The following is a 14384-nucleotide window of genomic DNA, read 5'->3' as shown; positions in this document are numbered from 1 at the left end:
GGGAATGAAGACAGTAAGGGCCATAGCAATCTGACATTTGACCCCATTGACCTTGATGGGCTGACTTTGCCAGGGTAATTCTGGAGTTAAATAGTTTGTTAAATACTGTCGGCGACATTCAGAGCTGCACAGTTAAGCTTCAAAACCAAACTTCAGAAAACCTGTGGATGATTTCACAGAGTTTGTCCAGGGTTTCCGCAGTAGCTGATCTTTGGCGAATTTGACCTTATTGGGCAATTTCAGAACCCAACTCCATATGTGTGCCAAGTGTGAAGTAAATTGGAGTGACCATGACCCCGATGATTGCTTTGGTAAATTTGATCAAGGTGGGCAACTCCAGAACTTACATACATACATGTTCCAGATTTGGTGAACACAAGTGAAAATAAAAAAAATTAATTTTAAAATTTTTAAACTTTCACTACCTTTTGCCAAAAGCAAGCGCTTTAAGGGACAATTCTATAGTTGACTGTCTTCCTCATATAAAGTTTAACGGAAATCAGCCAAAGGACCTGGAAGGAGTTGGGGAACAAACAAACATTGCTCAAAATGATTTGTTTGTTCAGACAGACGCATGTAAATTAGGCCTTTTATTTGCATGCAGTTTATGAAGCCTTGTTGCTAATCACAGCCTTCTGGTGGCCACGGTGTGTCGCGTGTATGTTGTTCTAATTAATATGCAAATAAGGCAGAAGACACCTACTATATAATATACACATATATAAAATACTGTGTTGAAGATCATCTGTTATTTTCTAAATCATTTATGAAGGAAATAAAATTCTTATTCCTGTCAATCACTTACTTATGTGTTTGTTTGGAAAATGCAGCTGTTACCAGTTAATCCAGAGACATTACAATAAAGACATAAGTAAGAAAGCAAAATGCAAATTTGAAGGAATAAAGAGTCTTAATTTCTATTTAATTCTATTGCTGCATGGCCATCTCTAAATGAACTGCAGATGCTGTTAAATATTGCAGAGTTCCATGAGCATACACTCCCAAATGCCAAGTGTGTCCTTGGAATTTACAAAGCAGCGAAGTGTTAAATTATCAGCTACAACAGCTTTTATATCACTAATTTACAGCTCCGAGCCATTTGGCACATAAAACAACGTAACTGTTGAACCTGGCTGGGTCAGGATTGAGATAATACAGGTGACACGAGATGAATGAGAAGTGAGCAGGAGTGAATCCTGTGAGATTTTTCCATCAGCCCAGCGATACTGAACCGTCTGCCTGTAAGCAGATGTTTCTCATGTCAGAAAAGCTGCCAGTACAGTCATCCATGTCTGTCCTCCTTTAGAACTGTCTTTTCGGGTGTGGATGTGTGGAGGAAGCCTTGAGATTCTGCCCTGCAGCCGTGTGGGTCACGTGTTCAGGAAACGTCACCCGTATGACTTCCCAGAAGGGAATGCGCTTACCTACATTAAGTGAGTGGTTCACTCTGTTGGAGTATTTTGTGTCTGTCTGTGTTTTTAATAAAATCTTACATAGCAAACTGAAGATTCAATCAATAGTTTTGCATAAATTCTTGACATATAATAATCTGCATTGCATCATTTTTGAGGTCATTATAGGAGATTTGGTATGCTGATTTGGCTTATCTAACTGAAGAAGGAGAAAGGGGTGTGGCCAACCTTGAACCAGGAATTTTTCTGTTTGATTGCAAAGCCATGCACACTGAGAATTAGTGTGAAAATGTAGTGAATCATATTGCCATGGTCTTTGGTCCTCTTAATTATTCAGATACTATTGCACTGATATATTGTCATCTAAAACAAGAGCAGTCTAAGATTTCTGACATCGGAAGGCCACATCTTTGCATGGCACAGACTTAGAAGGGTGCAGACCCTGGAATGGGAAACAATGAAACAGTGGTGCACTGTGATGCACTGAACGGTACATCAGTTAAAGTCCTCTGGGCAGAAACATCTATTTGTGCTGTGAGTGCCTTTGTTGTGTTGTGAAGCTTTGTGAAGCGTTTCTGTGTTTGGGCACATTGTGTGAATTTGTAGCAGACATGTGATTAAATTAAACTGCACTGCAGGATGTATTTATTTATATTCTCTGTATGAAAGTTTTTTTTCCCAATTTGCAAGACTTTTTCATACAACTTTTGTGCTGGAGACCCTCCTGGCCTGTGCACCAACAGCATTTCCTGTATTTTCATTTTGTGAATTGTTTCTGTAATTTATGTTTGTAGCATGGCCCAAGCAGAGGGTCACCCCTTTGAGTCTGCTCTGCTTGAGGTTTCTTCCTTAGAGGGAGTTTTTCCTTACAACTGTTGCTCTGGAGGGTAGTAAGGTTAGACCTTACTTGTGTGAGGCACCTTGAGGCCACTGTGTTGTGATTTGGCGCTATGCAGACATTCCACTGTTTAAGGACATTTTTTAATGAAAGACGTGCGCGCAAATTTGCCAAGTCGTTTCCATGACGACTCGGCAAATCTGTGTGCACCGCAACAGGAAAAACACCTCTGTGTTGAAAACCATTTGTAAAATTCAGGCGGCTTTTGATGGCTTTCAACAAGTGAGTAACTGAGAAATTGTTTAACAGCTTGGGCATGTTCCAACTTGCCCGTTAAGGTTTCCAACTGAGGTGTTTTTCCTGTTGCGACCCCCCGCGGTCGGGTCCGGCCCGACATGCGACTCTGCCCGCACGTTCTTTCATTACAAAATGTCCGTTAACAATGGAATGTCCAAATAAATTCCTCATGCCGACTTCTTCTGAAAGTTCTCTGTTCTCTGACGACTTACTGCGTCAACAGAGCCTGAAATGTGGAAGTTTTCAACTTGAAATGGCGAGACGCTGCCGCCTCGAAGCGCAGATCGCCGTCAGGTGCCGTGGGCCATCCTTACGGCGACACTACCAGACCAAAATCTCTCATCAGCCATTAAAATTTTTACCGAAAACCAGCTGAATTTATCGAATGGTGTCCACTCAGTTGTGCCTTACAGTTGTGAAAAAATTTTGATCAAACAAAGCAGCAGTCTCTGAGCCATTCCTAAATAATGAAAAAAATCGACGAGAGGGTGGGCGACTCCTCACTCAAAGACTGCCCACAGGCGAATGACGTAACCGACAGGCGTGAAAAAACTCTCGCATGCCCACGAGGGTTCAAGCATGTCTGATGTAATCACACGTGATTCAAATCCATATGGTTTTTGAAAAAAATAATAAGGTCGGATACTTTTCTAATAGGCCTCGTACAGTGCATTCAGAAAGTATTCAGAACACTTCACTTTTTCCATATTTTATGTTAGAGCCTTATTCCAAAATAGATGAAATTCATTTTTTCCTCAAAATTATACACACAATACCCTATAATGACAACGTAAAAAAGTTTTTTGTTGTTGAAATGTTTGCAAATTTATTAAAAATAAAAAACCAAGAAATCACATGTACATAAATTTTCACAGCCTTTGCCATGAAGCTGATGATCCTTGAGATGTTTCAACAGCTTAATTGGAGGCCAGTCCAGTCAGTTAATTGGACATGAATTGGAAAGGTGACCAAGAACCCAATGGTACTCTGTCAGAGAGAGAGGAGAACCTTCCAGAAGGATAACCATATCTGCAGCAATCCACCAACTACCAACCAACTGGGAGGCATGTCAAAATTGAGGGAAAGATGAATGCAGCAATGTATAAAGACATCCTGGATGAAAACCTGCTCCAGAGCGCTCTTGACCTCAGACTGGGGTGATGGTTCTTCATTCAGCAGGACAATGACCCTAAGCACACAGCCAAGATATCAAAGCAGTGGCTTTAGGACAACTTTGTGAATGTCCTTGAGTGGCCCAGCCAGAGCCCAGACCTGAATCCGACTCAACATCTTTAGAGAGATCTGAAATTGGCTGTACACCGACGCTCCCAATCCAACCTGATGGAGCGCATTGAGGTCCCGCAGATGTTTTTTTGCATATGTGTTTTATGTTTTTTCAGTGTTTTCATTCAGAAGTGTTGCAAAGAGGAATAGGCAAAACTGCCCAAAGATAGATGCGCCAGGCTTGTGTCATCATATTCAAGAAGACTTGAGACTATAATTGTTGCCCAAGGTGCATCAACAAAGTATTGAGCAAAGGGTGTGAATACTTATGTACATGTGATTTCTTAGTTTATTTTTTATTAAATTTGCTAAAATTATTTTTTTTAAAAACCCATTTCATGGTCTCATTATGGGGTGTTGTGAGCAGAATTTGAGGCAAAAGATTCATTTACTCCATTTTGGAATAAGGCTGAAAGATAACAAAATACGGACAAAGAAAAGCACTGTGAATACTTTCCGGATGCACTGTAAAAATAGAAATTAAAGTTTGAACCAGGCTAAACTAAGTGCTGGTTTGTGCAGAGGTGATGTCTGAAGGCATCAGCATGCAACACTGTCATTACAGTTGGTGCTAACTGCAGGAATGTTCATTACTGTGTCATTGCTGCGTCTGAGCAGGTGTTGTTGGTGTGTTTGTGCAGGAACACACGGCGAGCAGCTGAAGTGTGGATGGATGAGTATAAACAGTACTATTACTCTGCGAGGCCCTCAGCTCAGGGCAAAGCCTTTGGCAGGTTTGTCCATGACATCGTCATTCTTTCTCTTTGTATTCTGCAGATGGCAGCACAGCTTTACTGGTTCAGACACTTTAAAATTACCTCTCACATACTTTCTCTATATTCTTACAGTCAAGCCATCTTTCTGCCACAGTGATACTTCCCATAATACGCAGTAACCATAGCAACTGTTGCCATAACGTGGAGTTAGATTGATGTCATTTTATGATGTTTGCAGTGTGAAAAAAAAAAGCTTTTTAAAGCACTTCACAGAACTTTTGCATTAAAGTTGACTAACACAAGGCAGTGCTCAGCATTAAAACAAAAGTGCCCTCCTGTAACAGCAGTCAGAATTTACTGATGGTTCAACACTATTAATAAGGTTCCCATTAGTTCATCCTGCGCTCTCAGCTCAGTTCTCTTCATTAAGATCAGCAACATGCTGACTGTGGTTCTCTCAGCAGCATTTGGCTCATTTCTGGTGTTTAGTTTAAAAGGAACTCTTTCTCTCTTTTTTCTTAATTTTGGCTGACGATGTCTTGTGTTTTCTTCCTCTCTACATGGCCCGACTGCCACATCATCATCATCATCATCATGATTTTTAATGCAGCATTGCAGATCGTTTGACACTACGGCGGAAGCTGAACTGCAAACCTTTCCGCTGGTATATGGAGAACGTCTATCCCGAGCTGAGGTAACACAACAATCACCAATCAATTTGTCTTCAAACATATTCATCAAGATAATACTGATACCACTGAGCGGAATATTTGATATTGATATTAATATTTCATTTTGTAATAATGTGCAGCACAAAGCTGAAGTTGACTTTGAGACATCACTGAAAAAAAATATTCATTTTGAGTAATCATCTGAGGACAGTGTAGGCCAGTTAAGAACAATTAAGCTTCTTAGATTTCTTATAGCAAATTTGTTGGCAAGTAATGAAAAGGTAAGGAGTCTGGTTTCCCTCAGAAGGAAAACTAAAATGTTCTTCCAAACCCCATGATTCAGAATTTCTGACATCAAACGTGTTTTATGCTCAGGAATTTTGATTATCATGTAGTGTTTGATGATTTCAGGTCGTAACTAAGTCAAATGAAAATCAAATTTGAAATGTTCAAATATTGTTTATTTTCCAACTAATTAATTACACTGCAATTAGAAAGTAATTGCAGCACTTCACTTTTTCCACATTTCCACATTTTGTGGAAATGTGCCTTATTCCAAAGTGAATGAAATAAATTTTTCCCCCTCAAAATTCTACACACAATACCCCATAATGACAATGTGAAAAAGTTGTTTTTTTTAGATTTCTGCAAATGTATTAAAAATAAAAAAATAAGAACTCACATGTACATAAGTATTCATAGCTTTTGCCATGAAGCTCAACACTGAGCTCAGGTGCATCCTGTTTTGGGCAGAACAGTGACTTAATGGTTCACACTAATGAGTCACAGCAAGAAGGTCATGGGATTGATTCCCACCTGTGGCCTTTCTGTGTGGAGTCTGCGTGTTCTTCCCGTGTTTGTGTGGGTTGTCTCTGGGTGCTCCGGCTTCCTCCCACATCCAACGACATGCAGGTTAGCTGAAAAGGAAACTTTAAATTGTCCGTGGGTGTACATGTGTTTGTTTGTCTATATGCGGCCCTTCGGCAGACTGGCGTCCGGTCCAGGGTGTACACCACCTTACGCCCTGTGACAACTGCAATAGGCTCCAGTCCCCCTTGACCCTAACTTGGATAAGCAGTTGAAGGTGTGTGTGTGTGTGTGTGCGTGCGTGCGTGCGTGCGTGCATGCGTGCATTATATTTCTACTGATCATCCTTGAGATGTTTCTACAGCTTAATTGGAGTGCAACTGGGGTAAATTCCGTTGATTGGACATGATTTGGAAAAGCACACAGCTGTCTACATCTAAGGTCCCACAGCTGACAGTGCTTGTCAGAGCACAAACCAAGCATGAAGTCAAAGGAATTGTCTGTAGACCTCTGAGACAGGATTGGCTGAAAGCACAAATCTGGGGAAGGGTACAGAAACATTTCTCCTGCTTTGAAGGTCCCAGTGAGCACAGTGGCCTCCATCATCTGTAAATGGAAGAAGTTTGGATCCACCAGAACTCTTCCTATAGCTGGCCAGCCGTCTAAAGTGAGCGATTGGGGGAGAAGGGCCTTATCAGGAAGGTGACCAAGAACCAGATGGTCACTCTGTTAGAGTTCCAGCATTCCTCTGTGGAGAGAGGAGAACCTTCCAGAAGGACAACCATCTCTGCAGCAATTCACCATTCAGGTCCATATGGTAGAGTGGCCAGACAGACTAAGCCACTCCTTAGTAAAAGGCACATGGCAGCCCACCTGGAGTTTGCCACAAAGCACCTGAAGGACTCTCAGTCCATGAGAAACAAAATTCTCTGGTCTGATGAGACAAAAATTTCACTCTTTGGGGTGAATGCCAGGGGTCATCTTTGGAGGAAACCAGGCACCATCCCTACAGTGAAGCATGGTGGTGGCAGCATCATGCTGTGGGGATGTTTTTCAGCGGCAGGATTGAGGGAACGATGAATGCAGCAATGTACAGAGACATCCTGGATGAAAACCTGCTCCAGAGCGCTCTTGACCTCAAACTGGGACACCAGTTCATCTTTCAGCAGGACAATGACCCTAGGCACACAGCCAAGATATCAAAGGTGTGGCTTCAGGACAACTCTGTGAATGTCCATCCAGAGCCCAGACCTGAATCTGATTGACCATCTTTGGAGAGATCTAAAAAATGGCTGTGTACCGACGCTCCTCATCCAACCTGATGGAGCTTGAGAGGTGCTGCAAAGAGGAATGGACAAAACTGCCCAAAGATAGGTGCACCAAGCTTGTGGCATCATATTCAAGATGATTTCAGGCTGTAATTGCTGCCAAAGGTGCATCAACAAAGTACTGAACAAAGAGTGTGAATATTTATGTACATGAGATTTCTTTTTTTGTTTGTTTGTTTTTTAATAAATTTGCAAAAATGTCAAAGAAAAACTTTTCCTTGTTGTCATTATGGGGTGTTGCGAGTAGAGCTTTGAGGGGAAAAATTAATTTACTCCATTTTGGAATAGGTTAGTAACAATAAAACAGAAAAAGTGAAGCACTGTGAATACTTTACAGGTGCACTGTAAGCATGTATAGAAAATGAATGAATGATTGTAGCTTAGCTGTGCTGTGAGACATTGTATTTTGTCCATGTAATAATCCTACAAATTTCCACACCTGTTTGTACCATGTATTTCACATTTAGCATTCAGAAAACATGCATTAAGGTTAGAATAATGTGTCATGAGTGGGAGGATGTTTGAATACCCCAACGAAGAGATAATGCGGGCTGGTGTAAAATAACAGTCTTTATTGACAGAACCCAGGGACAGTGCAGAGATCAGTACACAAAAAGCAATCAATAGTCTCTGGCTGACACTGTCCAAAAAATGGCAGGCAAGCTCAAAAACACACTCAAGGGAAAAAGGTTTTGCAACAAGAAGTTAGGCACAGCACGAGGAACCACTAGAAACTGTGAGCAAGAAGAGGGAAAAAAGCACAATATTCAGTCAAAGTATGAGCGGAACACAGGGGTATAAATACCCAGGGAAGTTATCATACAACCTGGAGACAGATGAGGATAATCACTAATGGGAAACAGCTGAGGAGAGACAGGAAGAAAGCTACAGTGGCATGCTAGAAACAGGTGATCACCCTAAAGCAGTGGTTTTGAAACTGTGAGGTGTGCTCCCCTGGGGACAACCAGAGTTCTTTGGGGGGGGCACAAAAAAATAACTGTAAACACTGTTAACCAACAAAAGAAGAAGGGGAAAAATGGGGAAAAGAAAACATCGTTAGCTAACATGCCAGGACTAAAATTGATACATTTTTAGTGCGTAAATCTGTCAGTGAGAAGACAGAGTTTGGGGCAACCCAAAAAAAGAAGTAGAGGACGATCGTCATTTGCTCCTCTCCACAGTGCATCCCTCCATCAGCCGCCTGTGCGCGTCAAAGACATCGACTCACTGCTCACACTAAACAAGAGGTGAGACAAGATGAAAGAGTAAACATGTATAAAAGTTTAATTAATATTACTTATGTTAAAATATGTTAGTTATGTCAAAGACATTTAAAAACATAGAGATGTTTAAATGTTAAAAAAATATGTTTAAAATATGACAAAAGATAAAAATTGAATTTTTTTTTAAAAACATGTTTGAAAAGGTGTAAAACGTGTGAAAGAATAGAAAGTTCTTTAAAAACATGTTTAAAAATGTTTACAAAGGCTGTAAAATGTGTAAATGCATAGACAGTTCCTTAAAAAACATAAATATATTTAAAATGTGTTTAACGTGTAAAAGAATAAAAAGAAACACTCGGTGTTGAAATTGTGTGTATGTGTGTTGGTGGGGGGGTGCAGCTATTCATTTGTTCTCTGGGGGGGCCTCACTCTGCCACACTTTGAAAACCCCTGCACTAAAGGAAGTGCAGAAGAAACACAGAACAAACGGTGACAACACAGAGAACCAAACACAGGGTAGGTCACAAGAGGGAGACAGAGGGCAGGGCAAGGACCGATACAGACAAGAATCATAGCATTAAGAAAAATGTCTGCCCTTTTTTCAGTCACAGCTTCCTGACCTTGACAGGACCTGAGCTGCAAGAAGAAGGTCCACTGAGTTAATGCACAAAGTTGGACTGAAATTGGTCTTTGCTTGTTGTAGATACACTGTGGAGAGACAAACGGACAGAAAGACATGGCATGTGCAATAGTCTTCTTCCACTTTGTGGCAGGCAAAAAAAGTATATATATATATATAGTTGTTGTTGTTGTTGTGGTACTGGCTGGTAAATAATCACACAAAGACAGTTTACGATGAACTGTCACTTTCTGCAGATGTCATTCTTTACATTATAGTGACATCAAAGCCTGCGAGAAATTTATATTTTACTTCCATTTGTTTGCTCGTCTCCAGCAGCAGGATTCCACAAACAATAAGTGACTCAAGTTTTTGTATTCTTATTACATTTATCTTTTGTTTTATGTAATTAAAGAAAGAACATATTCAATTTTGCTGATGGTCCAAATCCAAATGACCATCAAAAAGAGTTAATTATCATTTTCTTAAATGTTGCAAAATGAACCGATCTCTGTAATCCATCTGTTTTGTGTTTTCGTAAGACCTTTGCTTCATTGACCTCACTCTTCTCTCTCCGTGGTTCCCTCAGGATCCCTGAGCAGGAAGCAGTGTCCAGTATTCTAAGACAAGGGAGTTTGTGTCTGGAGACCCATGGGACAGACAGTGTGGGACTGGCTGAGTGCAGAGGAACCGGAGCAAACAGGCCACAGTCACAGGTCAGGCCCGTACCACTAAGGGGAGACTGCAACCAGAACGCATTCCACAAAATAAATACTGTATGCAGCAAACTCTGCTGAGGACACTGATGTGTCCACAAGGACTCTCCATAACTCTCTCCCTTTCAAAAATATTCTCTACAGCACTGCGGCTTTCTGGTTAACTCACAGATGGATTGAAAATGTCAATGCTTGACTTGCATGAAATGTATTGAATTTGTTTTAAAATCTAAATATAGTGGAAACCTGAGTTATCAGGACATTCATCTGTATTTTGCAGAAATGGGAACTCGTGGAGCCGCTGATCCGACAGCAGGACCTCTGCCTGGCCATTACAGCCTTCACAGCAGGGTCAAAGGTCAAGATGGAACCATGCAATACAAAAGAGCCTAGACAGGTAATTTAAAAAAAAGGATTTTATTTGTGCAAGCATAAAAAAAAAGACAAACATTTGGACAGAGACACCATTTTTTGAATCATTTTGCCTCTGTACACCACTACAGTGGAGTTGAAATAAAATAGCCAAGATATGTTTGTCGAGTTCTGCTATTTTCAGTAGAAGTAACACAGAAATATCACATCAACCATTTAGGAATTACTGCAATTTTCATACATTTTCAGAACCCATAAGTAATTGGACAAATAATATAAATATTATTGTTCATGCAAATCATCAATTTTGTAGCAAGTTTTTTTTTTTTTTTTACAAGTCAGGGGATGAATACAGCACATGACTATTCCCAAATCAATGAATATGCCCTGGGCGTCGTTTACATAAATATTATGAAGTAGAAACAGTATGGTACTGTGTAGTAAATCTGTCTACGACGAGTGAGGGAAGCCACCAACACAGCCATGACAACCCTAAAGCAGTTATAAACATCTGAGTCTCTGATGTAAACTACATGGTATTACTTTTGTATGATGCATCAGCTGTTACAACACTTCATGGTACAGTGGACCAGAGAATATTTTTTTTTCCCAAAGATTGGAAATTTCAGCTATAGTTTGCTAGAAGGCACATGGGATACTCAAGTCTAGATTTGATCTGTTTTCTTGTATCACAAAAGCGCTGCACTATCCCTGATTGGAGAAACTTCCTGACTTGTCTTAAAATAAATAAATAACCGTAGCTGTGAAAGTGATGATCCATCCATCCATTTTCTTCCGCTTTATCCAGAGTCGGGTCGCGGGGGCAGCAGCTCAAGCAAAGCCGCCCAGACCTCCCGATCCACACACACCTCCCCCAGCTCCTCCGGGGGAACCCCAAGGCATTCCCAAGCCAGCCGAGAGATGTAGTCCCTCCAGCCTGTCCTGGGTCTTTCCCGGGGCCTCCTCCCAATGGGATGTGCCCAGAACACCTCTCCGGTGAGGTGTCCAGGGGGCATCCGGAAAAGATGCCCGAGCCACCTCAACTGACTCCTTTTGACGTGGAGGAGCAGCGGCTCGACTCCGAGCTCCTCCCGAGTGACCGAGCTCCTCACCCTATCTTTAAGGGAGCACCCAGCCACCCTGCGGAGGAAACTCATCTCGGCTGCTTGTACTCGCGATCTCGTTGTTTCGGTCATGAGCCAAATCTCATGACCATAGGTGAGGATCGGACCAGTCCGCACGTCTTTCATTAAAAAAATCTCCTTTAACAGTGGAATATCCGGATAAAATGCTGAAACCGACTTCTTCTGAAACTTCTTTGTTCTCTCACGACGTCCTGGATCAATAGAGCCTGAAATGTGGAGGTTTTCAGCTTGAAACAGGCTGACGACGGCGCCTGGGAGTGCTGCACGACGTCTCGCTCCGCGAGAAGTCCTTAAAGCGACAGTATCACCTCAAAATCTCTCATCAGCCGTTAAAATTTTCACCGAAAACCAGCTTAATTTTTCAAACCGTGTCCACTTCGATGTGCCTCACAGGTTTAGACAAAATTTTGATCAAACAAAGCGCCAGTCTCTCAGCAACTTCTCAGACAAAGGAATTCCGACGAGGGGCTGGACGACTCCTCCCACAAGGCGTGCTCACAGGCGAATGACGTCACCGACAGGCGTGGAAAAACTCATGCATGCGCACGAGGGTTCAAGCATGTGTGACGTAAAAACATATGAATGAAATCCATATAGTTTTTGAAAAAAATAAAAAGGACCTATACTTTATTGACAGCCCTCGTATATTGATTATTTCAGCCGAACTCTATTTTGAAGGTGCACACAGGCAAAATCGGGGGGGGGGAGAAATAATGTTGTGTCCAAATACTTATGGACCTGATTGTAGATATTTGTAGTTTCTCACTTTCTTTCTTTTTTTTATTAATATCAAGAGCTATTCGGTACGATTATATTTATCAAGGGTTAAAACAGCAACTGCAATTCATTTCAACAGTTTCCGATCTCTCTTTTTAATAAGGCACCTGTTTTTTCCAATTATAATCTCATTTTGGAACCAAGCTCAATATTTGGGTTTGATATGCCACTCACAGGGTTACGTTGACACATGACAGATTTGGGCCGTGAGATGTTGTGCCGGGACAGATGCTCAGCAGCCTCTGTGCTGTCGATGCCAGGAAGCTGTGAGAGAGTGATGACTCGATGCAGCTTTAACGTGCTGAGGCAGCTCATGTTGAAGGCACAGCGGCTAATTTTACACAGGCACTCCAACAAGAGCTTCCATAAGTTTGGACCACACCCTGTTCCTTCCTCGGACTCTCCTTTGGGAATGTTGAACACTCACAAACCCATGCGGACCAGCGCTGGCTGCGCGGTTGATTTGACTGAAGAGGCAGTTTTAACTCGAACCATGTGTATCAGTGTGCGGGACACTTGCCAGTCCATCTCCTCATCTCTCTGCAGCTCGATCACAGTCCTCAAACAGATCTTTGAAAGCCTGCCTACTAACAAGCAACTACTTTTACTGTGCAAGACATTCGGCCTCGATGTCCTTAAGAGACAGCATTGTGTTTTTTGTTACCGTGAAAAGGTGAACGATTACTGAAATCATATTTTAACACTGATCAATAAGCCAAAAAAAAAAACAACATTTTTTCGAGTTTTTTTCTTTCAGCATGTTTTTCAATCAAATATTTCAATTTTCTCCTGTTTAAACACCGTTGTATAAAAGGTTATGCTTTTAAAGCTCAAGGTAAACCCAACATGAAGTGACCAATAGTTACAGTACATTCATCTATTACTGAGACTCCATCTATACTATAAAAGCCAAAAGGGGCCTCTGTGTGCATGTATGCGTGTGTGTGTGTATGGTTTCAATCTCCGTTTGGCTTGCTTAAATATTTTGAGTCAAGAATGAATGCTGTGAAAAAGGAAAGTTGATAGGACAAATATTTTTTGGAGAAATTAGCCATTTTCACGCTTTTATCAGCTCGAGGATCGTTTATTGCAATGCACTTTATGTTGGGATTGTTGGGGAAAGTGAGGAACACGGACCCACAACAGGGGGCGCAAATGAACGGACAATGAAGAAGTCAAATAACAAGGTTTTACTGTTGTGAATTTGCACAACAAACACAACAGATCACAATTGTAAAAATAAACCAATTCCACTGGTGTCGTGTGGGCAGGCTCGACGATAGGAGACGTCCGTCCGAGTCGAACCGGAACCACCCGCTTTCCTCTGCCACCGAACCCCGGGAATACTGGAGCCGCCAAGTCCCGAACTCCCAGGTGGCCACTGCCTCCGCTCGTCGGATCCGGTACTGCTGGCGAGGAACAGAAACAGTCAGATGTGGGTGCGGCTGCACCCAGCAACACGTAGGGTGGAAACACCACCTCCACCTCTAGTCACAAACAATACTGCAGTGTAGGGTACTTAACCGATATGAATCTTAGTTCAGTCTTCAGCTGTCTTAAGCACAAGCAAAAAGGTTATTCCTCAGAAATGAGATGACTGGCTGAGTGCGTTACCTTCCTGGTAGAACGATATCTCGGCAATGAGATGGAGATGCCGTCCAGCTGATATACCCCTCAGCTGATGGATGTCAGCTGTTGCAGGTGATGGGTGACGGCTGTCACCTGGGCTGCTCCTGTGAGGCGGCAGCGCCCTCTGGTGCCTGGAGCCCGCACTCCAGGCGGGGCGCCCTCTGGTGGTGGTGGGCCAGCAGTACCTCCTCTTCAGCGGCCCACACAACAGGGATTTCCCAGTCGTCTCTCAAACAGCTTCAATTGGTTCAAAATGCAGCTGCACGTTTTTTAACAAACACTTCCCGTCGCCAACATATCACTCCAGTTCTTTATTCTCTTCATTGGCTCCCCGTTTCTTTTAGAATTGATTTTAAAATTTTGCTCTTTGTTTTTAAAGCTCTTAACGGTGTTACCCCTTCTTACCTTTCCGAACTGTTGTGTATTCGTAACACAACCAGGGCCTTAAGGTCTACAGACCAGCTTTTACTGGAAGTCCCAAGAACCAGGTATAAGCACTGGGGTGATCGAGCTTTTTCTGTTGCTGGGCCTAGACTCTGGAACAAACTTC

At 42.1% G+C, this 14384-nt stretch overlaps 1 protein-coding gene and 1 long non-coding RNA gene across 2 annotated transcripts in view; one reads left to right on the top strand and one right to left on the bottom strand.

Moving 5' to 3' along the window:
• Positions 1-14384, top strand: part of galnt16 (UDP-N-acetyl-alpha-D-galactosamine:polypeptide N-acetylgalactosaminyltransferase 16) — a 160923-nt gene that overhangs the window by 141340 nt on the left and 5199 nt on the right. The window contains exons 10-14 of the mRNA XM_034194931.1: positions 1307-1433; positions 4473-4565; positions 5158-5241; positions 9785-9911; positions 10192-10308. Of these exons, the coding sequence (XP_034050822.1) occupies positions 1307-1433; positions 4473-4565; positions 5158-5241; positions 9785-9911; positions 10192-10308 (548 nt within the window). The remainder of the gene's footprint in view (positions 1-1306; positions 1434-4472; positions 4566-5157; positions 5242-9784; positions 9912-10191; positions 10309-14384) is intronic.
• Positions 3733-7405, bottom strand: LOC117531788. The gene is made up of 2 exons (XR_004566734.1): positions 7344-7405; positions 3733-3885 (listed from the first exon to the last, which is right to left on the bottom strand). It is a non-coding gene; the product is annotated as an uncharacterized LOC117531788 (long non-coding RNA).

The sequence above is a fragment of the Thalassophryne amazonica genome, chromosome 19 (genome assembly GCF_902500255.1).
Source record: "Thalassophryne amazonica chromosome 19, fThaAma1.1, whole genome shotgun sequence".
NCBI lineage: Eukaryota > Metazoa > Chordata > Actinopteri > Batrachoidiformes > Batrachoididae > Thalassophryne > Thalassophryne amazonica.
The sequence above is the reverse complement of the archived record's forward strand: the minus strand, read 5'-3'. Positions and strand labels throughout refer to the sequence as shown.